Below are 23,720 nucleotides of genomic sequence, written 5' to 3' on the forward strand. Positions count from 1 at the left end.
GAGACGTCAAAGGATTTCTGATAGAAGGATACTGTAAGCCAATGCAGTGGAAGCTGACAGACTTGTGCTCTTCTCTAAGATATTTATGGGAGGATGATTTGAGCTAGCACAGAAGTGAGAAAAGACTGACAGGGTGTACAGTCACCTTGACCTTGGTTATTTGCAGGATCTCAGGCTGGAGGCCTACTTTCCACAGGAACTGGATACAAGGTACTACAAGTCCTTTTTTCAGGAGGAGAGGCTCTTGCTCCAAGCCTGCCATACAGCATATGCCCTTTCAGGCAGGGACGCCACTGCCTGGGTCCTTGGTTCTTGTCCTGGTCTGGCTGTTTTCCCATGTACTGCTTCTGCTTTGTGACTGCTTTAGGCATTCCTCCTACTACAAAGTACTATGTGGTTATTTAGAAGGATTATATAAATCAGCACTAAATGTGTCGGTACAGCTCCGACTACAATACCTATATGATTATATAGAAAGATTACATGGAACTAAGTATGCTAGATGTAAGTACTAAGTATGATTATATAAGCTAGATATATGTAAGCATTACGTTATACTTCAAGCACTAATTCTATAAACTAATATTTGATTATATATAAAGGATTATATATAGGAAATAGCTGAGTAATAACCCTATAAACTAAGATATTCTTCAGGCACTAATTGTGCCTGGGGTTTGCACAGCTCTCCATCCTCGGTGCCCATGTGGGGGGTTACCCATAATATGCAGTGTGGCCCTTGAATATGGCCAATAATGTGTTGCAGGCAAGCTGAGCACTTCTATTACATGCAAAGACTCTGACTGCAACCTCCAAGTGGGCAAGGGATTATCAAGTTTAGCAATAGACTAAGCAAAAACTGCATTAGTGTGGAACTGACCACAGGCTTTACATTCTGCGTTTGCTCCTTTCTTCTCATTATCCATTGTGTAACAAAATATGCCCAAATTTGGGCTTTAATAAAAAATTTCTTAGCTCTCAATTTTTTGTGGCTTGATTGGGCTTAGCTAGGTGACTCTTGCTTGGAGTCTTTCATACAGTTGCAGTCAGGTGGTGGCTGGGGCTGCAGTCACCTGGTGGGTCATCTTGGCTGAACACCTACCTTAGCACAATCGTATGGCTTAAACCCCAAGGATAAAGAGAATAAGATATTTGATATCAGCCCGTGAGGCATTTCAATAGTCCTTGGAGAATGAAAGGCGGATGGAGGAGTGGTATTGCTAGAACAGAACAAAGGAAACTACAAACTAAGTGCCTGCAGTGTGGGAAACTATTGAGGAACAAGCCATCTCACTGCAGAACGCTGGACGCAGTGATATACTGGAGTTAGCTCATTCTGGCTTATGAGAGTGGAAAAAAAAATTGAGAGTGGTGGCTCATGATTGTGATCCCAGAGCTTTGAAGTTGAGGTGGGAGGATCACTGGAGCCCAGTTCCAGGCTGCAGTGAGCTATGACTGCACCACTGTACTCCAGCTTGGGCAAGATTCTGTCTGTTACAATAAAAAATTTTCAGTAATATTATCCTTGTATGGTGCAAACACTATATAATACTGTGCTACTGCCCACTTTCCAGCAAGGAAAAGGCACTCAATTTTCCAGACATTTATTTAGTACCATACTTGTGCCAAGCACTGGGAAACAGTGATCAGCAGGAAGGACAAAGAGACTGCCCTCATAGGGCTTACAGTATACAGAGGCTGGAGTGGTGATATTTGTCAAATAATCACCCAAACATTTAATTAGAAATCGTGATAAGCCCAGTGAAAGAAAAGTACAGGAAACAGCTTTATTTGGCAAGGGGGTGGTTTAGGGGAAGGCTCAAAAGTGACAATGGAGCTGAGATACCAAGTTCAAGGAGGAGTTAGTGGGGGAAGGGGGTGAAGGAAGAAGTACAGGCCTGGAGGCAGGAACAGCATGTTTCCCAGTAGTTCAGGGTGGAGGCCCCAGGCTGGTAAGAAACAGCTATGGAGAAGGAAGCAGAGGAGACCGTGTAGACCCTGCAAGTGCTAGAAACTCGATCCACACTGGCTTCAGAGGGTGCAGGGGAGGTTCTTGTTGGCTTCCATAATAGAAAAGTCCAGGGACCTACTGACTTCAGATTCAGCGTAAACTCATCTGGGCCCGGTCTGTATCTCAATCTCTCTCTCCTCTCTCAGAGCCTTCCTCAGTCAGTTCCCCTCCGGGCATCCCAACAACTGCAGCGTCAGCTAGACAGAGCGAGCCTCCTGCTACAGTCCCGGCGCAGGGCAGCAGACGGTGTTTCGTGGGCTCCGATTGGCTCAGTGGCCTATCTTCGGAGCGAATCAGCGAGCGGAGAGGGATTAACTACCCTGATTGGCCAGATCCAGTCACATGCCGATATGTGACGCGTGAAGTCTATGCCAGCCACAGCGGAGGGGTGGGGTGTGTGTCCGGAGTTAGATCCCAGCGCAGAAGAGACGTGAGCCCAGCCGACGTCCCGCAGAAGAGGAATCAAATTTTGTTATGCAGATAATCACTGGGGTCATGGGCCTTGCTCCTTGCAAAGCGATGTGTCCCTGTAAAGTTGTCAGGCAAAGGAAATGTCTCAAACGACTGAATTTCACGAAATATCACCTAATTTATAATTCGTTGGTTGAGATGCTTGTATTCTTAGTTTCTACTTTTTACTTTTTTTTTTTTTCACACCATCAAGGACTTGAAGCATTCTTCGTTTCTAAAATAAGAGGTTGAACTATAAAGGCTCTAGCTAGCTGTGCAACCTCTGATGAATAATTTCATTCCGCACTATTGTGAAAAATCCAAAGCAGAATTGGAGAGACGATGTGGTACAGGGATTAGATAAGCGACGCCTGGTGCAAAGCCTATTGGGTCGCAATTCTGGCAATTTCTTTGTCATTGGAAAAGTTATTTAACGTCGGCGTCTCAGTTCTCACAACTGTTAAAATGGAGAGGATAATACCTACTTTATGCTCTTAATTTAATCAAACAAGTTACCGTTAACATGTGTAAAGGACTTAAAAGAGGACCCACGTGTTTGCTATTATGTTATCCATACAATAAAGAGTAATCATTACCTAAGTTATGAAGAATTTAGGCAATGGAAGCCCGGCGTGGTGGCTCATGCCTGTAATCCCAGCACTTTGGGAGCCCGAGGCGGGCGGATCACCGAAGAGTCCGAGACCAGCCTGACCAACATGGCGAAACCCCGTCTCTACAAAGAATACAAAAATTAGCCATTTATTATACACCTGGAACTGTGCTAAGAGCGATGTGTTGTCTCTTTCTTTTTTTTTTTTGAAACGGAATCTCTCTCTGTCGCCCAGGCTGGAGTGCAGTGGCGCGATCTCGGCTCACCGCAACCTCCACCTCCTGGGTGCAAGCGATTCTCCTGCCTCAGCCACCTGAGTAACTGGGATTACAGGCGCCCCCCACCACAACTGGCTAATTTTTTTTTTTTTTTTTTTTTTTTGTATTTTTAGTAGAGACCGGGTTTCACCATGTTGGTCAGGGTGGTCTCGAACTCCTGACCTAGTGATCCGCCCGCTTACGGCCTCCCACAGTCCTGGGATTACAGGCCGTCAACCACTGCGCCCGTTCGTGTTATCTCATTTAATTCTCAGAACAGTCTTATGGAGTGGGTGCTGCTGTCATCTTTGTTTTTCAGATGAGAAAACAAGCTCAGAATGGTGAAATGACTTGTCCAAGGTTACAGGCCCCTGGAGGTTTGAACCCGGGTATTTGTAATTCCAAATGTCATACTCTGTCTATACTAATTCCTTGTAACGTGCCTCGGCTGTCACAGCTGGTCTCGGGCTAGCAGCTCCCCGTGGGCCAGAACAGGCGTATCCCTGCCCACTACCCAGCCAATCGCTCCAGCCCGACTTTACCCTTGTGGCTACGCCCACTGTCCGGCGCCTTCCCCTCGGGTGGGCCACGCCCACAGCCCGGAGCCAGGTGCCTCCGTCTTCCGGGCTCTGGCCCCGCCCCGCCCCGCCCCGCCCCGCCCACCGGCCTCGCAGTCGCCGCAGAAGCTGATCTTGTGCATGGAGTCGCCATTTTGCTCCTAGAGACGCTGCCGGGAGACGTTGCGCTTTCTTCCTTCTGCAGCCGAGGCTGCGGCTGGGCCGGGGCTGGGGTCGGGGCCAGGTAGGCGGGCGGGAGCCAGTGGCGAGTCGGGGCGAGGGAGCCAGCCAGCCCTCGCCCAGACTCGCCACTGGATCCAGCATTGCGGGGCGCAGGTGCACGAGGCGGGGAGCCCGTGGCGCCGGCCGTCGGACAGGTCGGGGTCCTGGGGTGGTGGCTTTCTGAGGGCTCACGGGGTCGACCTTGCACTCACGGTCCTTCCATCCCTCCTTCCCTTCCTTCTCTCCCGTCAGGGGTCGGCGGGGGCCGGGGTCGGGCGTCCGGCTCCTGGGCTCTCTGGGCTCCCTGAGGCGCCGCTAGGGAGTCGAGCCCTGATGATGGGACCTGGGGTGGCAGCTCTGAAAGCAAGCCCACCCAGCCATTCTCCATTCCTAACCTGACACGGAGCCCCCGATTTGATTAACTTGGCTTTTTAGTCACGGATATTTCTGTCACCCCCTTAAAGATGATTTTATCCAACTCAGAACTAACCCCAACAGAGGTTGAGGGGGAACCGTGATGAAATTTTTAAGTATTCTGCTCGATGATAATTTTTTTCTTATGTTAATATTGGCCCCATTTGGGTGTTTAGCTTTTGAAAGGGTTACGAAAATGCAGACTGGGGCTTTGGGGCATGACGAAGTGTGATCTCCAGTGTTTAAAAAATTTAATTGCACAAATAGAAATAATTCACCCACATTATTGAACCCCACAAAAGCAAACTCTTGTCTGTATTCCTTTCCTGTTGCCCTGTTGTGTACCATTATTAGTTGTGAGTTGAGCTCGTTACACTTAAAGTCATTCGTAGGTACTTGCATAGTGTTGAATATTTATTGAATTTCTATCCTGTGTTTTACTTAATTACTTTATTATGGAAACTTTACACCAGTCTGGTGTACTTGCTTTTTAAAAAGTCTTGTGTTGACCATTATCATCGAGCATGTAGCTTTTTCCTTATTTCCTTGGGATAATTACCAGACGTGGAAATACCGAATCAAATTTTTGTGTTCTTTCTTTATATAATTTTCCAAACAAGGCATGTTTACAATAGACGTTTTTCAAAATCTGGGTATTTGTCCGATTCTGCTCTCTGTATGCAGAACTCTCAGCAGGATGCCAAGTCATTTTCTGTGTGGGTGAGAGACAGGCTGTGCAGCCTACTGTTGTATGTACGACTAACTACTACAAATCATGCTGAGACAGAGCTATTTCTGCTGTTTAGAGATTTTGCAGCCTTGAGTAAGTTTCTTCATCAGGAAACCTAGCTTCCCTTTTCTAAAATGGGTCTCATTCTAGTACCGGCTTCACTGGGTTGTCATAGGCATTGTGAATACTTCAGATAATTTTAGGCATGAGTTAACATTCTGTTGGAGAAACAAGCAGAGCCTGGGATCACAGAGGAGTGGAAGAGTAATTCGATTTAGAATTTGCCCTACAAATTCTCATCAATATGGATATTAAAACAAATTTTTGGCCGGGCGCGGTGGCTCACGCCTGTAATCCCAGCACTTTGGGAGGCTGAGGCGGGTGGATCATGAGGTCAACAGATCGAGACCATCCTGGTCAACATAGTGAAACCCCGTCTCTACTAAAAATACAAAAAAATTAGCTGGGCACGGTGGCACGTGCCTGTAATTCCAGCTACTCAGGAGGCTGAGGCAGGAGAATTGACTGAACCCAGGAGGTGGAGGTTGTGGTGAGCCGATTGCGCCATTGCACTCCAGCCTGGGTAACAAGAGCGAAACTCCGTCTCAAAAAAAAAAAAAATAAAATAAAACAAATTTTCTTGGAGTGAGGCACATCACTTCAAGTTCTCGTCAATATGGATATTAAAATTCTGATCGATATGGATATTAAAACAAATTTTCTTGGAGTGAGGCACATAATAAACATAGTAAGTTTTTTTTTTTTTTTTGAGATGGAGTCTTGCTCTGTTGCCCAGGCTGGAGTGCACTGGTGCGATCTTGGCTCACGGCAACCTCTGCCTCCCAGGTTCAAGCGATGCTCCTGCCTCAGCCTCCGGAGTAGCTGGGGTTATGGGTGCATGCTGCCACACCCGGCTAATATTTGTATTTTTTAGTAGAGACAGGGTTTCGCCATGTTGGCCAGGCTGGTCTCAAACTCCTGACCTCAGGTGATCCGCCCGCCTCGGCCTCCCAAAGTGCTGGGATTACAGGCATGAGCCACTGCACCCAGCCAGTTTTTATACTTCATGATGCCTTTTAGTTTATCTTTCAATTTCATTTGTTAATCACTGTGACTCATTAGGGTCAGGCATTATTCAGCAATCATTTATTTAGCCCCTATCATGTGCCAGCTGCTGTTGTGGACACAGGGTATACAGCAGAGAATATCATGGTATTAAAAAAAAAAAAAAAAAAACTCTGCTGCCTGGACCTTAAATTCTGGTCGGGAGAGCTTTTTACCAAGCTTATATCTCTGCTATCTGGAGGGTAATGGCTGAGGCCCAGCAAGGACAAGTGATGTGCACAAAGCCTAGTAACTGGAAGGCAAGCCCAACTCTTCACACTCTTACTTCAGCCATCTTTAAGTAAAAGGTGTTTTACACAATAGATGCTTTAGAGGGAAGACAACACACTTCAATGTGAGCCTTCCTCATCTGAAATGTGGGTGAGTGGTTTTGAAATGACTGCTAGTCTGTCCAAAGGAAATAATCTCTCATTGTGGTTTCTTCATTCATGAGAATTAACAGATTGTCAAATCTAATTCTCAAATCTTTACAAGGTGCTAAGATTCTCTGAAAATGGTGTTTTCATACATGTTATAAATAATTCTCACACATTCTAGAGTTAATTTAGAATAAACATAAAGCAGTTATAGCTCATGGGGAAAATAAGGGAGTGTTCACATTTCACACTAAAACCTTGTGCTAACAAGCCTCCTGCCAGCCCCATCTTGATGATTATCATGTTTTTGAGGATAATCTTTACAATTCTTTTCTTGAAGCTTAGTAAAGAACACAGCCTTGATTACCAACAGGAGAAAGGATAACTAAACTAGAAACCGCCCTTATGTTTGAACAACTTGTGAAATGAATAGTCACAAAACATGACTATATTGATAGTCATTTCCAAGTGGATGCTCCTCAATCCTCCCCACCAATGTTATGTTGAGGGTGGTCTTAGGTTAGAATTCTGTATAGAAGTCTGATCTGAAGCCTGGAACGTCAGAATTCATATTCAGGGTGATGCAGGACATTTAAACCATGAGAGATAAGGAAAGACTTCAGGAAATATCCTGGAAAAAATACACAAAGGCAGGAGAGCTATCTTGAAATAGTTTGGAGGCTGTCCTATGGAAATGGAATTAGATGTTTCCCGCAAATCTCTAAGGAGAGGACAAGAACCATTGGGCAGAGGCTGCAGGGACAGGAATCTCAGCATGTTCTTTTTTTTTTTTTTTTTGAGACGGTGTCTTGTTCAGTCACCCAGGGTGGAATGCAGTGGTGCTATCTCCACTCACTGCAATCTCCACGTCCCAAGTTCAAATGATTCTCCTGCTTCAGTCTCCCAAGTAGCTGTACAGGTGTGAGCCACCAGGCCCGGCTAATTTTTGCATTTTTAGTAGAAATGGGGTTTCACCATGTTGGCCAGGCTGGTCTCAAACTTCTGACCTCAGATGATCCTCCAGCCTCACCCTCCCAAAGTGCTCGGATTACAGGTATGAACCACTGTGCCGGCCATAGCATGTTCTAAGAAAGAATTTGGAATGATGGATCCTCAGCAGATGTGGGCATCTTGAACTGACCCTAACCCTGGGGCTGTTCAAGCTTCTGTTGAATGATTCCTTGGCAGGATTCCTGCAGATGGGCTTTGAGCAAAAGATTAAGGAGGGATGGGCTGAATTATCTCTAGATCTTAGAGATCTCTTCCTACCTCTAAAATACTTTCGTTCTAAGTGTTCCAACTCCTCTCAAGAACTCTGCTGTACTTTAAGGAGCTTCTTATTTGAAGGTTAGGGGCTGTAAAAAAAGTGCCCCTCCCCCATGTCTATTACTGTATGGTAGATAATCAAGATATTAGAAGTCGAATCATAGGTAGCATGTCCCATATGCAGGGCACTGTGTTAAGTGCCTTGCAGAAATTGACCACTGACCTGTGGGTCAGTTTTTACAGTTGTGTGGATGATAGAACTGAGGCTACGAGATTTTAAGTATTAGATAATTTATGTAAGCCCTCACTGTGAGTTTAGGGGAAGTAGTTCAAGTTGCAAACATGAACTACTTTAGAGTTTGACTCTAAATCCTGTATTTACAACTACAAGAAAATTAGTTTGTTTTTGTTTCCTTTCCTGGACCTGTAACACCCTATTTGTTTATTTATTTTTGAGACAAGATCTCACTCCCATCGTCTAGTGCAATGGTGCAATCATGGCTCATTGCAGTCCTGACCACTGGACTCAATGATCCTGCCGCTTCATTTTTTGACTTTTTTGTAGAGACTAGGTCTTACTGTGTAGCCAAGGGTGGTCTCAAACTCCTGGACCCGAGCAATTGGCCCACCTTGGTGTCGCAAAGTGCCGGGATTAGTAGTGTGAGGCGCTGTGTCTGGCCATACCTTTTGATCTTAAACGCAGATGTTTTTGGTTGAGAGATGGCTGAGAGAGAGCTTTAGAAATCATTTAAGATCCCTTCCAGAATGTTGATAATTAAATGTATTATTTCTTTCATTTATACCAGCCACTCTTCTGGTAGCCTTTGCAGATGCTGCATTGCCCTGTAAAAGGTGTTAGCAAATTTTTTCTGTAAAGGACCAGATAATAAATATTTCAGGCTTTGTCGTTGATAACTCAGTGCTACTGTTGTTATCTAGAAACAATTTGTAAACAAATGAGCCAGTGTGGCTGTTCCAGCCTGTGTTACAGAAATAGGCTTTCAAGGGACTTGATTTGGCCTATAGGCTGTAATTGGCTGATCCCTGCCCCAAAGCCACTTCCATGGTAGATGCCAGTGGTCCACCTTGGTCACTTTAGGGCTTTGGTTAGTTGTGTATAGATTTCTGTTTGTTAACTCATAGGCAAATTTAAGGTAAATTGCATTGTAGTCTGCCATATTTCCCATTGCAGATTCCTGGATTGTGCCAGCTGGAATGCCTCTGCAGGAAGTGCTAGTGGGATTGTGAAATTGTACCACCTGTGGCCTGGCAGTCTAACTGCACTCGTGCACAGGGAGACCCCTTCAGACCTGGCTAAAAGTGGCATATCTATGCTATGGAAGACTAGGCATCAGTTAGAGCAAAATAGGTCTCTATTATAATATCTTCTTGTGTTTTTGTGGTTGTCATTTGTTTGTTTGTTTGTTTTGGATACTGGGTCTCAGTCTATCCCCTAGGCTGGAGTGTTGTGGTGTGAACACAGGTCTCTGTAGCTTTGGCCTCCTGGGCTCAAGTGATACTCCCACTTCAGCCTCCAAAGTAGGTGAGATTGTAGGCATGCACTGCCATGCTTGGCTAATTTCAAAATTTTTTATAGAGGTGGAACCATCTCACCACATTACCCAGGCTGGTCGCTAACTCCTGGACTCAAGTGGTTCTCTGGCCTCCCAAGTGCTGGATTACAGGCATGAGCCACTGTGCCTGGCCAAGTCTATATCAGACTCAGATTGCCAAAAGAGACTGCCTAGTGAAAAGCAAATTATAGATACATTTACACAATGACATCTTTTTGTGTTTGAAATATTATATATACATATATATTTTTTATATACACATATTTTTTAAAATTAATTTTTAAATTATTATTTTTTAAGAGATAGGGTCTCGCTGTGTTGCCCAGGCTGGAGTGCAGTGGCTATTCACAGGCACAATCCCACTGCTGATCAGCACAGGAGTTTTGACCTGCTCCATTTCCAACCTGGGCCGGTTCACCCCTCCTTAGGCAACTTGGTAATCCCTCACTCCTGGGAGGTCACCATATTGATACCGAAGTTAGTGAGGACACCCGATTGGCATAGTGCAGTACAGCCCAGAACTCCTGGGCTCAAGCGATCGTCCCACCTCAGCCTCCCGAGTAGCTAGGACTGCAGGACTACAGGCACACGCCACCGCGCTGGCAAATTAATTTTTTTTTTTTCTGAGAGTCTCACTCTGTCACCCAGGCTGGAGTGCAATGGCGTGATCTTGGCTCAGTGCAACCTCCGATTCCTGGATTCAAGCAATTCTCCTGTCTCAGCCTCCCAAGTAGCTGGGATTACAGGCGTGTGCCACCACACCTGGCTAATTTTTTTGTATTTTTGGTAGAGACAGGGTTTCGCCATGTTGGTCTCGAACTCCTGCCCTCAAGTGATCTAACCACCTTGACCTCCCAAAGTGCTGGGATTACAGGTACGAACCACTGCACCTGGCCATTTTTTTTTTTTTTTAAAGATAGAGTTTTGCTCTTGTTGCCCAGGCTGGAGTGCAGTGCCATCTTGACTCACTGCAACCTCTGCCTCCCAGGTTCAAGTGATTCTCCTGCCTCAGCCTCCTGAGTAGCTGGGATAACAGGAATGCACCATCATGCCTGGCTAATTTTTTTATATTTTTAGTAGAGATGGGATTTTGTCATGTTGGTCAGGCTGGTCTTGAACTCCTGACCTCAAGTGATCCACCTGCCTCAGCCTCCCAAAGTGTTAGGATTACAAGCATGAGTCACTGTGGTTGGCTGTATATATTTTTTATGGAGGTCACATATATAAATGCATAGAAAAGGTCTGATGTTGTCCCTACCAAACTGGTAAGAACCCTCAGTTCTGGGGAGGACCTGGGATTGAGGCTGGTTACTTTAGCCTTAACTATCATGTTTTAGGTTTATAGGGAGGATGTGTTTGTATTTTACTTGTATAATTAAAATTTGAGAGTAATGAAAAAGATTAGGTTAGTTTCAGCCCATTGATGATCTCTACCAGCCTTTCCAGAGGTCCCAAGTGAATATACAACTGTGGAAATGCAGTGGGCTTGCTGAGAAAGGGTCCCCCTGCCCACAGCCTGCTGGATTGTTGCTCTTCTTCCCATCTAGCACACCCATTAGGTGATGAGAACACTCAGCACTGATGACTTCTAAGGCAGGGCCCTTTTTATTTGTGGCCCACTGCCTGTCATTTGGGTGGTCACTTTATGTTTCCTTCAAGGTGATTATCTATCAGCCCGTGTTCTACTTAAGGAAAATGAAGATGAGTAGTCAGTTTTAGACATGACACATGGCAGCTGAAAGGCCAGGAAAGGTTTTATGGTAAACAAGGATTACAGGAAAAGCTGGGTGTAGATGGGTTATTTATTCTTTGTTTAAGGATTAATCAGTCCTTGTTCTTGCTAATGGCTCTGCCATTTTTCTGTGTGTTAATCCAGGAGGAATTTTGTTGTCAGAGAATAAAGGAGGTTGTCCATAATTGACTTTAAGCAGCAATCAGTAAAACACTGAGCTCTCCAGCTCCACCTTTCTTGTAAGTTTATCATTTCTTCTCAGTGGTTGTGAACATCATGTGATAATGTATTTCCATTAAATTTGGAACCCTGAAATCCAAGTGAACTTCCCATTTGTCCATATATATTTATTTTTAATATTTTAAAAACACTGTAAGGATGGAAACTTATTTCCTTCAGTTGAAGTCATTTCCTTAAAAATAAAATCCATTCAGGTGTATTTCAAATCATATGACAGTTTTTTATATGTATTATATCCTCCTAGGCTCTGAGAATTGGAAAACCAAGAGGGTTTTGATGTTTTGTGTGGCGCCACCTGAATTAGAAACCAAGATGAACATAACCAAAGGTGGTCTGGTGTTGTTTTCAGCAAACTCAAATTCATCATGTATGGAGCTCTCAAAGAAAATTGCAGAGTGAGTTAAAATTATACCATTAAAATCTGTATTCATTATATGATGCTTTAAAATTGATAATCAGATAAGCAGTGATTGTTAAACTTGAAAGCAGATTATTTTATAGTTCTGTGTGTATCTTGTTTTTTCATCATGCATTATGTCTCATCTGCATATATTAAGGGCTATTCTTTTTATAAACTATCCCATCTCTACATATTCTTTCAGCAGACATTTATTGAGTGCCTCATAAGTGCCAGGAATTTTGTTATGTGCTCTATATATGTATAAAATTATTTGAGTATAAAGAACACTGACTTGTATACTATATGAAATAACTTATAGCTTATAGTTTAGTATAATTTTAGATATTTATTAAACAGATATTATGCCCCTACTGTGTACTAGACTTTAATCTAGATGTTGGGGATTAACAGTGAGTCAAGATCCATCCTTTTTATGAAATTTACATTTAAATGTGGGAGCCAAACAGAAATCAAGTCAACAAAACAAACAAGGTAATTTCAGATGATGATCAATGCTATGAAGAAAACAGTGTGAAAGTAATGATGGGGCAGGTTGTTCTGCTTTAGCCTGTGTGCTGAAATGCCTTTAAACTGAGGGGATGGAATGTGAGTTGAGAAACCTGAATGAGCCACCAAGTGAAGGTCTGGAGGCAGAGCCCTCCAAGCAGAGGGGACAGCAGATTCCAAGGCCCTGCAACATGCAGGAGGAGTCCTTGGTGTGTCTCAGAAATGTGGGCTGGAGTACAGAGTGTCCAAAGAAGATGGCCAGTGAGGCAGGCACGGTGGGACTGCATAGTCCTTCCCGGGGAGACATGGGGTTGGGGTGGGGAGCTAGGTAATGGATAGACATAACAATTTAATATTGACTTTAAATTTATAAGAAGAATAACTTTATTTTCAGTTGGTAAATAGTGTACATGTTTAATGTTAAAAAAAAAAAGAATAACTTTATTTTACTTTTATCCATTTACAAGTCTCCTTAAATAGTAAAGAAACTGGGTTTCTCCTATTACCTTTTCAGCTTTTTCCCCCTTTTTCTTCTCTAGGCGGCTGGGGGTGGAGATGGGCAAAGTGCAGGTTTACCAGGAACCTAACAGAGGTGAGCTCTCTTGGGCATGTGGAACATTGACTTTTTCGTGGAATGTGGGTATTGGCTCAGTCCTTCATCCTTTACTATTGACACAATTTGATTCAGTTGTACAGTTCTGTTAGCAAGAAGTCAGGCAGGCAAGGTAGAATAGAGTGGGTTTTTTTTTTTTTTTAAGCTCTCACGAATACCAGTTAGATATGTAACCCTGGTGCAAGTCATTTCTGGGGCTTGAACTCCAGTTCTGAGACTCCATTCAGTAAAAACTCCATATGTATTTGAACCAGCTAGTCAACTAAATGAACATGAGCTCAACCGTTGGTTGAATTTATGTCACCTTAGGCAGGATGAGTAAATCCTGTCACCTTAGACAGGATGAATAAATCCTATGTGACCACAGTTTTAGTTATTCTTTACCTGCACCTAAGCTGCCTTGGGTTAGACTTCATAAAATATTGTTAAGAAATACTTTTTGCTAATTGATACATGTCATTACATAATCATCCCAAGTTATATTAAAAAAAGTGTGTCATTTAATCTTTTTAGGGCCAGGTGTGGTGGCTCTTGCCTCTAATCCTGGCACTTGGTGAGGCTGAGGCAGGCAGATTGCTTGAGCTCAGGAGTTTGAGACCAGCCTGGGCAACAAGGCAAAACTCTGTCTCTACAAAAATTAGCCAAGAGTGGTGGTATGTAGTTGTAGTCCCAGCTACTAAGGAGGCTGAGGTAGGAGGATTGATTGAGCCTAGGAGGTGGAGGCTGCAGTGAGCTGTGATCACACCACTGCACTCCAGCCTGGGTGACAGAGGGAGACCCTGCCTCTAAATAAATAAATTAATTAATTAAATAAATAAATAGTAATCTTTATAATTTCTTTGGCAATGGTGGATATTTGAAATTATTTTAGCAGGAGTGATTTACAGCTTGCATGGGCTTGAAAGTTATATACCTTATCCTTGACAAGTTATTTAACCTTTCTTAACTATAAATAAACTATCAATTAGGGCCTTTTGAGGATTAAGTGGGATAATTTGTGTGCCTTACACAGTTTTTGGCACACAGTACATGCTTAATAAATAACTTATTTCTGCTCTTTTTCCACTAGAAGATTTAAAAAAAAATTTATTTTATTATTATTATTTTTTTTAATAGAACCAGGGTATTATGTTGCCCAGACTGGTCTCAAACTCTTGGAGACAAGCAATTCTTTCATTTCAATCACCCAAAGTGCTGAGATTATAGTTGTGAGCCACCAGGCCTGGCCCCCCTACAGGATTTTATCAAATATTTAAGTATTATAAAGCTTTCAGGAGGCTTTGACAAAAAGAGAAAAGTTTTGCTTTTCCCATGTTTATCTCCATTACTGCCTCTTTTCTATCTCCCAAGATCCCCCATATGGCATCAGTAGGGAAAAAGTAAAATTAAAAAACCCTTCAAGGATAGTTTGGAAAAGATTCTTTCCCTAGAGGGAATTGAATGATGTTTCTTGTCTGGAGTCTGAGAGGGAAGGTGAAAGGGAGAAGTGGTGGCATAAGACTCTGGGAGGTTTACTCTCCAAGTTTCTGAATAAAGGGAGGGAGAGTCCTTGGTGTTTATTGGGAAGGAAGTAACATTTGTGGATTTCTTTTTTTTTTTTTTTGAGATGGAATTTTGTTCTTGTTGCCCAGGCTGGAGTGCAATGGTGCGATCTCGGTTCACCACAACCTCTACCTCCTGGGTTCAAGTGATTCTCCTGCCTCAGCCTCCCAAGTAGTACAGGCATGTGCCACCACACCTGGCTAATTTTGTATTTTTAGTAGAGATGGAGTTTCTCCATGTTGGTCAGGCTGGTCTTAAATTCCTGACCTCAGGTGATCTGCCCACCTCGGCCTCCCAAAGTACTGGGATTACAGGCATGAGCCACTGTGCCTGGCCAACAATTATTTAATCATCTAATATTTGGCCTATATTCGCATTTCCCTATTTATCCTAAAGGGTCTTTTATTTTTTATTTTTTGAGATGGAGTCTGGCTTTGTTGCCCAGGCTGGAGTGCAGTGGCACGATCTTGGCTTACTGCAACCTCTGCCTCCCAGGTTCAAGCAATTCTCCTGCCTCAGCCTCCTGAGTAGCTGGGATTACAGGTGTCTGCCACCATGCCCAGCTAATGTTTGTTTTAGTAGAGACGAGGTTTCACTATGTTGGCCAGACTAGTCTTGAACTCCTAACCTCAGATGATCCACCCACCTGGGCCTCCCAAAGTGCTGGGATTACAGGTGTGAGCCACTGCGACTGGCCTAAAGGGTCTTTTATAGTTGTTTCCATACTCCCCACCAAATCCCAAACCAGGATTCTTAGTTCAAGGGATGTTTTAAAAAAATTTCGCTTTAGGGGGCTGGGTGCAGTGGCTCACACCTGTAATCACAGCACTTTGGGAGGCCAAGGCGGGCAGATCACCTGGGGTCGGGAGTTCAAGACCAGCCTGGCAAACATGGAGAAACCCTATCTCTACTAAAAATAGAAAATTAGCCAGGTATGGTCACACATACCTATAATCCCACCTACCTGAGAGGCTTAGGCAGGAGAATTGCTTGAACCTGGGAGGTGGAGGTTGCAGTGAACCAGGATCGCTCCTTTGCATTCCAGCCTGGGCAGCAAGAGTGAAACTCTGTCTCAAAAAAAATTTTTTTTCTCTTCAGTCTCTTCTATTTTAGAACAGTCCCCTTACCTCTTTTTCTTCCTATGACAGTGACTTGTTGAAGAGGTTGTCTTGTAGAATGTCCCACTATGAATTTGTCTAATTGTTTCCTTGTGGCTGATCACACATATTTTGAGAGCGGGGATATTGGGTCTTATTTATCTTTGCTCTCACAACATACAATGTTTTGTTCCTAATGCATTCTTGATTGATGCTGATTGAATGAGTATATAATTTTCTATAAAGATACTATGCTCAGAGTGGTACAGCACTCACTGTTTCTATATATAAGGAGTGAGAATTGTAAGTTTACCTACTTCAAGTCAGAAATATAATTCCCTCTTAAAGCTGTCCTGTTTTAAAAAGTATGATTAATGGCAGTATGTTTATTATCCCTTGTAACATCTAAAGCCTTCTGAGTTTTATAACAGCTCCAGTTTCTATATTTTATTACATTAGGGAATAACACAGATTTTTTGTGTATTTTGAAATATTTGAACTATATGCCTTTCCCTCCCTTTTTCCTTTTCCTTCCAGAAACGAGAGTACAAATTCAAGAGTCTGTGAGAGGAAAAGATGTTTTCATCATCCAAACCGTTTCAAAGTGAGTATCCAGCAGAAATGTTGCTTTCTGGGTTTCTGTTTAGGCATGAGTTAGGCATCATTTAAAATAATGATCGATGGCTAGCCAAGAAGAGTTATGATAGTCTTAAAATTAGTATATCTTACCAATTTAGAATTTAGAATACTAAGTTTTCTGATGTAACTGCTGATTTTTACATGTTCTTTCAGTGTTATGATTTTGGTTTTTTTGTTTGTAATTGAGATGGAGTCTCGCTCTGTCACCCAGGATGGAGTGCAGTGGCACGATCTCAGTTTACTGTAGCCTCCGTCTCCTGGGTTCAAGCGATTCTCCTGTCTCAGCCTCCCAAGTAGCGGGGACTACAGGTGCACACGGCCATGCCTGGTTAATTTTTTTGAATTTTAGCAGAGACAGCGTTTCACTGTCTTGCCCAGGCTGGTCTCGAACTCCTGAGCTCAAGCAATCCACCTGCCTAGACCTTCCAAAGTGGTGGGATTACAGGCATGAGCCACCACACCAGACCCAGTGTTCTTAATGGGTGGAAATAACCAAGTATTGGAGTAGAGGTTCTTAATGATAATAGTTTCTATTAAATTTCCTAACAATTAATAGCCAGAATTTTGTAAAACTTGAAGGGAAGCATTTCTAGTTCCCTCCTCTCCCCAAAAGAAACAAAGGCTAAGGGAGGAGAGTTTTTCTTACTTGGGGTTCTTTAAGCTTTTATTGCATATAAAAGTGAGCATTACTTATTGTTTTGTTGCATAAATTAAATTAGCTTAAAGGATAAAAGACTGTACTGAAGGAATGTGTATTCCTGTCTAGTGTGACCTTTGAAATGCTTATGTTCTGGAAATTGTTTAGTCACATATGTGTAAGCTGGTGTGTAAGATTCAGTGCAGTGAAGCTGTCTCTGGCACTCTGGAAGGGAGGGTGATCTTTTTTTTTCTTTTTATTTTTTCTTAGAAGTAGGATCTTGCTGTGTTGCCCAGGCTGGAGTGCAGTGGTGAGATCATAGCTCACTGCAGCCTCAAACTCCTGGACCCAAACTGTCCTCCTGCTTCAGCCTCCCAAGTAGCTGGAGCCACAGGGATGCACCACGATGCTCACCTAATTTTTTCATTTTTTATAGAGGTGGAGGTCTCACTATGTTGCCCAGCTGGTCTCAAACTTTTGGCCTCAAGTGATCCTCCTGCCTGGACCTCCTATATTGCTGGAATAGCAATATAGGAGGTGAGTCTATTGCACCTGGCCTTAAAGTCCCACTTTCCATTGTGCATTTGTCCACAGATGACCCCAAAAGCTTCTGTGTATGAAGTTCTTTGCTCAGAACAATTTTTAATGTCTAGAAATCAGTTTAGCGCATTATTTTTTACCTTAGTCTGAAAGTTGCTGCATGCTTAATTTGTGTATATGTGTATATAATAAATACAAATGAAAGGGAAGAAGAGGGAAATTTCGGCTTGGAACACACATTTTTTCACCTAAATTTTGAGCATTTTCTGTCCTGGTCTTTGGTTCATTGGGATGAAGTCATAAAACCCCCATCTCTCCTTGGAAGAAGAGTGGCAAGGAGACCTGTCCTTGCATCCCATTGACCTGATAAACAGGAGGGAGGAGGTGGGGTGCCTTTGCTACGGTGCCCTGGCTTCACCTTCTGCTGTGATACCTGGGATTCTCAGCAGAGCTAGAGGTGGGGGCGCTGAGTGCTAACAGCCCCTGCTGCTGCTGCTCTCCTCTTTCCCAGGCCTGCCACCAAGCCAGGGTGCTAGTAGAGTAGAGGACTCACCTGTGCCCACATCTTACCCTTTACCTCCAGCATTGAGGTAGGGAAGGTGCAGGCACAGAACAGCTTACACTGCTTCTGGCTTCTTGGTGTCTGTAGTACTTTTTTTTTCTTTGTGACGGAGTTTAGCTCTTGTTGCCCAGGCTGGAGTGCAATGATCTCGGCTCACTGCAACATCTGTCTCCTGGTTCAGGTGATTCTCCTGCCTCAGTCTCCTGAGTAGCTGGGATTACAGGCTTGTGCCATCATGCCCAGCTAATTTTGTATTTGTAGTAGAGATGGGATTTCTTCATGTTGGTCAGGCTGGTCTCAAACTCACAACTTCAGGTGGTCTGCCTGTCTTGGCATCCCAAAGTGCTGGGATTACAGGTGTGAGCCACTGCACCTGGCGGTCTATGGTACTTTTATCTCCTTAGAGACAAGTGTGATTCCACTGCATAAATGCACAGAGGTTGTATGGATTACCCAAGGGGATGAGTAGGCATTGAGAGCTGCCCTGGACTTACAAGTTAGGACTTCAGAAGGATGACTGCTGATCCATCTCATTTTTAAGTCCTTTTAGTTCTTTATTTTTGTACATTTCAACACTTATCCTGTGCCCTTTCCCTTTGTCAGTTTTGTATTCCTCTAATCAGAACAGCTCAGCACCCCTTTCATTTTCTCTCTGTGTCTCATTTTGCATTGAGGTAAGCTTGTGTTAATTCGGGTTCTCGGTCTTGTCCATGTTGCAGAGTTTAGATGTCATGGTCTTCTTTGTGAAATACCATGAAATACAATTTAGTGTTGAGGGTCAGAGGTGGTGGCTCATGCCTGTAATCCTAGCACTTTGGGAGGTTGAAGTGGGCAGATCACTTGAGGCCAGGAGTTTGACACTAGCCAGGGCAACATGGTGAAACCCTGTCTTTATTAAAAATACAAAAAAATGGCCAAGCGCAGTGGCTCATGCCTGTAATCCCAGCACTTTGGGAGGCCAAGGTGGGTGGATCACGAGGTCAGGAGTTCGACCAGCCTGGCCAACATGGTGAAACCCCGTCTTTAATAAAGATACAAAAAATTAGCTGGTATGGTGGCACGTGCCTGTAATCTCAGCTACTCAGGAGGCTGAGGCAGGAGAATTGCTTGAACCTGTGTGGCAGATGTTTCAGTGAGCCAAGATTGTGCCACTGTACTCTGCCTGGGCCACAGAGTGAGACTCTATCTCAAAAAAAAAAAAAAAAAACAAAATTAGCTGGCCATGGTTTCAAGTGCCTGTAGTCTCAGCTACTCAGCTGGCTAACGCATGAGAATTGCTTGAACTGGGGAGGCAGAGGTTGTAGTGAGCTGAGATTGTGCCACTGCATTCCAGCCGGGGTAACAGAGTAAGACTCCACCTCTAAAATAAAAAAAAAAGGCCAGGAGCAGTGGCTTATGCCTGTAATCCTAGCACTTTGGGAGGCTGAGGTGGGCAGATCATGAGGTCAGGAGTTGGAAATCAGCCTGGCCAACATGGCGAAACCCTGTCTCTACTGAAGATACAAAAATTAGCCGGGCATGGTGGTGCACACCTGTAATCCCAGCTACTTGGGGGGGCTGAGGTATGAGAATCGCTTGAACCCATGAGGCAAAGGTTGCAGTGAGCTGAGGTCGCACTACTGCACTCTAGCCTGGGTGACAGAGTAAGACTCCATCTCAAAAAAAAAAGATTTAGGCTTGTCAGATACATCATAAACTTCATTTTACTCCAGATTAGTGGTAGTGCCAAAAATAAAAGAGAAATTTAGAATTAAGAAAATTCCATCCATTAACTGAAGTTTTCCTATAATTCAAACAAGGCTTTCCTTATTTGAGTTCAGTCATGGAATGCCTTGTTCCAGCTCACAGAACAATGGTGCTCCTGGGAGTGTGGTTTGGGAGTGTTGGGGTGACTTCATTTCTACGTCAGTTCCTCTACTCTTATCCTTCCCATAGAATACTTTTCTGAATTTTTTTTTCCTAAGTGAATTAACACAGGATGAAAGTCTTTTAACTCATCAGATATCAGACTCGTTGTTGGATAGAGACAGAGAACCTACTTACTCAAATGTTCTGTGTTCCCATTCACTTCTTCATTCATTAACAAATATTTATTTTGAATGTCTACAATATGGGAGTTACAGTTAGTTACACATAAGTGAGATACCTTCATGATTAAAACAGAGAAAGATCCTTGTCCTGGTAGAGTTTATATTCCAGTGAAGGAGAATATAATAAATAAATAAATTATCTAGAGGGTGGTGAGTACTTTGGAAAAAGAATAAGACAGCATGGTGAGATGACAGTGGCGAAAGGGCAGACAGGGTAGGCCACAGAGAAGGTGAGGGAGAGAACCAGATGACTAGGTGGGGAGGAAAGCCTTGCAGGCAGTGGAACACCTAGAGCAAGGCCCTCAGTGGTGTGAGCTGCCTGTGGGGGGACTGACCAGGGTCCGGTGTGGCCGGACAGGATGGGGGGGCGGATCCTCAAGTTTAGACTGGAGTTGTAAATTTGAGAGTTATCACCATCTATGAAGCTGCAAAATTAGATGAGAAGCCCAAAGGAAGAGAGGAAACAGAAGGAGAGTAGACAGCAAGTCCTGGGATATGAGGTTGGGGAGAAGAATCAGCAAAAGAAACCAAGGGTGAAAGGAGGAGATGAGAGAGGGGCATTCTGGAAGCCAAGTGACCATGGACGTAGATGTGGCTGCATGGAGGCCACTGATGACCTTTATGAAAACAAAGCTTCAGTGGACTATTAGGGAGGAAATGAGAGTAGATAAATTGGAATAGTGTAGACAGCTTTCTTGAGATGGGCAACAAAGCGGAACAGAGGGGAAAGTGGTTATGAGTCACGTTGTTAATGGAAGTAACAGAATGTTTGTGGCCAATGGGTAATCAGTGCTGGAGGCAGGAAAGGAGAGAGAATTGCTGCCATAAGTATGCCATTTGGAGGGATTAATTTTAGGGTGACTGGCGTGGAAATTTTCTCTGATGACTGACTGCAGGCCAACTCCTGGGGCACAGATGCACGTAGTGGGAGCTTGTGGACACGCTCCTCTGATGGAGTACTTAACATAGGGTTGTCAGTTGAGAGCGGATGGTGGGGGACTTTATGGAGGCCTGAGAAAAGAGAAATTTGTTAGTTGTTCTTTTCTGCCTTGCACCTTAGGTTGTGTAAAGGCATGAGTAACACACTGCTGACACTTTCTGGAACAGAAAAATACTGTATCGTAGATCCTTTGATGGGATTTGCTGTGTCTTGGTTACAGGGATGTGAACACCACTATCATGGAGCTCCTGATCATGGTGTATGCATGTAAAACCTCTTGTGCCAAGAGCATCATCGGCGTGATACCCTACTTTCCTTACAGCAAGCAGTGCAAGATGAGAAAAAGAGGCTCCATTGTCTCTAAATTGCTGGCTTCCATGATGTGCAAAGCTGGTAAGAATGGCAGATGTTTCACAATTAATTGGGGCCTGGGAGTTTTATTTATTCTCTCTTTTTTTAAGACAGGGTCTTGCTCTGTTACCCAGGCTGAAGTGCAGTGGCGTGATCATAGTTCACTGCAGCTTGAACTCCTGGGGTTAAGCAGGCCACCTCAGTCTCCCAAGTAGCTAGGAATATAGGTGTGTTACCACCCTGCCTGCTAATTTTTAGTTTTTTTGTACAGATGAGGTCTCACTATGTTGTCCAGGCTGGTTTTGAACTGCCGGCCTTAAGGGATCCTTCTGCAACAGCCTCCCAAAGTGCTGAGATTATAGTCATGAACCACCATACCCTGCTGGAGTTTTATTTTTACCTTAGAAATGTAAAAGTAATGGCTGGGCACTGTGGCTCACGCCTATAATCCCAGTGCTTTGAAAAGCTATGTGGGATGATCTTTGAACTCCTGGGCTCAAGTGATCCTCCTGAGTAGTTGGAAACTGCAGGCATGTACTACTGGGCCTGCCTAGATAGGCATATTTTATAAAATATATATATTATTCTGTTAAGCATTTTCAGATAACATCCTAAGTATTTTTCCTGTGTTTCTAAATAACCTTCATAGTTGTTATTGTGTATATGTGTTGATACGAGTGTGTGTGCTTGTATAAGTGTATATGATTTTTTGAATTTAAATTTTATTTATTTATTTATTTATTTTTAGACAGACTCCAGACTGCTCTGTTGTCCATTCTGGAGTGCAGTGGTGTCATCTCAGTCCACTGCAACCTCTGCCTCCTGGGTTCAAGTGATTCTTGTGCCTCAGCTTTTCAAGTAGCTGGGACTTATAGGCACCTGCCACCACATCCAGCTCATTTTTGTGTTTTTAGTAGAGATAGGGTTTTGCCATGTTGGCCAGGCTGGTCTAAAACTCCTGATTTCAAGTGATCCATCTGCTTTGGTCTCCTAAAGTGCTGGGATTATAGATGTGAGCCACTGTGCCCATCCTGAATGTATATGATTTTAGAAGGTATGTATTACAGAGCATTTACACAGAGAGAATAGAATAAAAGTTCCCATATCACTGCATTTTAACACAGGTACTTATTGTAGAATAAACTTTTCCCTTTTTTTGAGACGGAGCCTTGCTCTGTTGCCTAGGCTGGAGTACAGTGGTGCAGTATGGGCTGGAGTGCCGTGGCACAATCTCAGCTCACTGCAGCGTCCACCACCCGGGTTCAAGCAATTCTGCCTCAGCCTCCTGAGTAGCTAGGTTCAGGCACATGCCACCACACCCAAATAATTTTTTTTTTTGAGACAGAGTCTTACTCTGATGTCCAAGCTGGAATATAGTGGCACGATCTTGGCTCACTGCAACCTCCGCTTCATGGGTTCAAGTGATTCTTCTGCTTCAGCCTCCCGAGTAGCTGGGATTACAGGCACTCGCCACCACATCTGGCTAATTTTTGTATTTTTAGTAGAGATGTAATTTCACCATGTTGGCCAGTCTGATCTCGAACTCCTGACCTCAGGTGATCCCACCCACTTGGGCCTCCCAAAGTGCTGGAATTACAGGTGTGAGCCACTGTGCCCAGCCTGGAATAAACTTCTAAGATAGTTTTTCAAGAAAGGCAAACATAAAACAAAAATTTTAAAACTAGGCTGGGCGTAGTTGTTCATACCTATAATCCCAGTACTTTGGGATGCTGAGTTGGGTGGATCACCTGAGGTCAGGAGTTCGAGACCAGCCTAACCAACATGAAGAAACCCCATCTCTACTAAAAATACAAAATAGCTGGGCATGGTGGCACATGCCTGTAATCCCAGCTACTCAGGAGGCTGTGGCAGGAGAATTGCTTGAATCCGGGAGGTGGAGGTTGTGGTGAGTCAAAATTGCATCATTGCATGCCAGCCTGGACAAGAGCGAAACTCTGTCTCGGAAAAAAAAATTTTTTTAAGTCAAACCGCAGCAACCTCAGGAGCCTACCCCATTGCAAGGCTTACTTTCATGTTATTTTGAGCAAGTAATGCTTTAAACAATTTTTTTATGTTGAATTTTCCTTACACTCTTCTGGTGATCGTTACAATGGGGGTGAGGTTTTCTGTTTTCTCCAGTTTCCAATTTCCAGGCTGATGCAGTTTGTCTTGATATCTTGTTTTGTTTTGTTTTGTTTTGTTTTTCTGCAGGTATCAGTCCTGTTGCCCAGACTGAGTGTAGTGGTGTGATCACTGCT

At 43.6% G+C, this 23,720-nt stretch overlaps 1 protein-coding gene and 1 long non-coding RNA gene across 18 annotated transcripts in view; one reads left to right on the top strand and one right to left on the bottom strand.

Annotated features, from left to right (window-relative positions):
• Window positions 1–1,588: 1,588 nt before the first annotated feature.
• On the bottom strand, window positions 1,589–3,929 carry LOC118153999 (uncharacterized). Its single transcript, XR_004743917.3, has 3 exons — window positions 3,871–3,929; window positions 3,058–3,194; window positions 1,589–2,538 (listed from the first exon to the last, which is right to left on the bottom strand). It is a non-coding gene; the product is annotated as an uncharacterized LOC118153999 (long non-coding RNA).
• Window positions 3,930–4,000: 71 nt separating this feature from the next.
• The window catches only part of PRPSAP2 (phosphoribosyl pyrophosphate synthetase associated protein 2), a 61,736-nt gene continuing 42,016 nt past the window's right edge, over window positions 4,001–23,720 (top strand). The window contains exons 1-8 of one of the 17 annotated variants that reach the window (XM_078373126.1): window positions 4,001–4,129; window positions 5,206–5,344; window positions 9,191–9,367; window positions 11,449–11,543; window positions 11,789–11,939; window positions 12,991–13,043; window positions 16,241–16,307; window positions 21,332–21,504. In XM_078373126.1, the coding sequence (XP_078229252.1) occupies window positions 11,821–11,939; window positions 12,991–13,043; window positions 16,241–16,307; window positions 21,332–21,504 (412 nt within the window). In that variant the 5' untranslated portion in view covers window positions 4,001–4,129; window positions 5,206–5,344; window positions 9,191–9,367; window positions 11,449–11,543; window positions 11,789–11,820. Of the gene's footprint in view, window positions 4,263–5,205; window positions 5,345–7,693; window positions 7,787–9,190; window positions 9,368–10,362; window positions 10,447–11,448; window positions 11,544–11,788; window positions 11,940–12,965; window positions 13,044–16,240; window positions 16,308–21,331; window positions 21,505–23,720 lie in introns of all 17 variants that reach the window. The other 16 variants (XM_078373122.1, XM_035303097.3, XM_035303096.3 and 13 more) reach the window with 16 other exon arrangements.

This window comes from Callithrix jacchus, chromosome 5, assembly GCF_049354715.1.
Source record: "Callithrix jacchus isolate 240 chromosome 5, calJac240_pri, whole genome shotgun sequence".
NCBI lineage: Eukaryota > Metazoa > Chordata > Mammalia > Primates > Cebidae > Callithrix > Callithrix jacchus.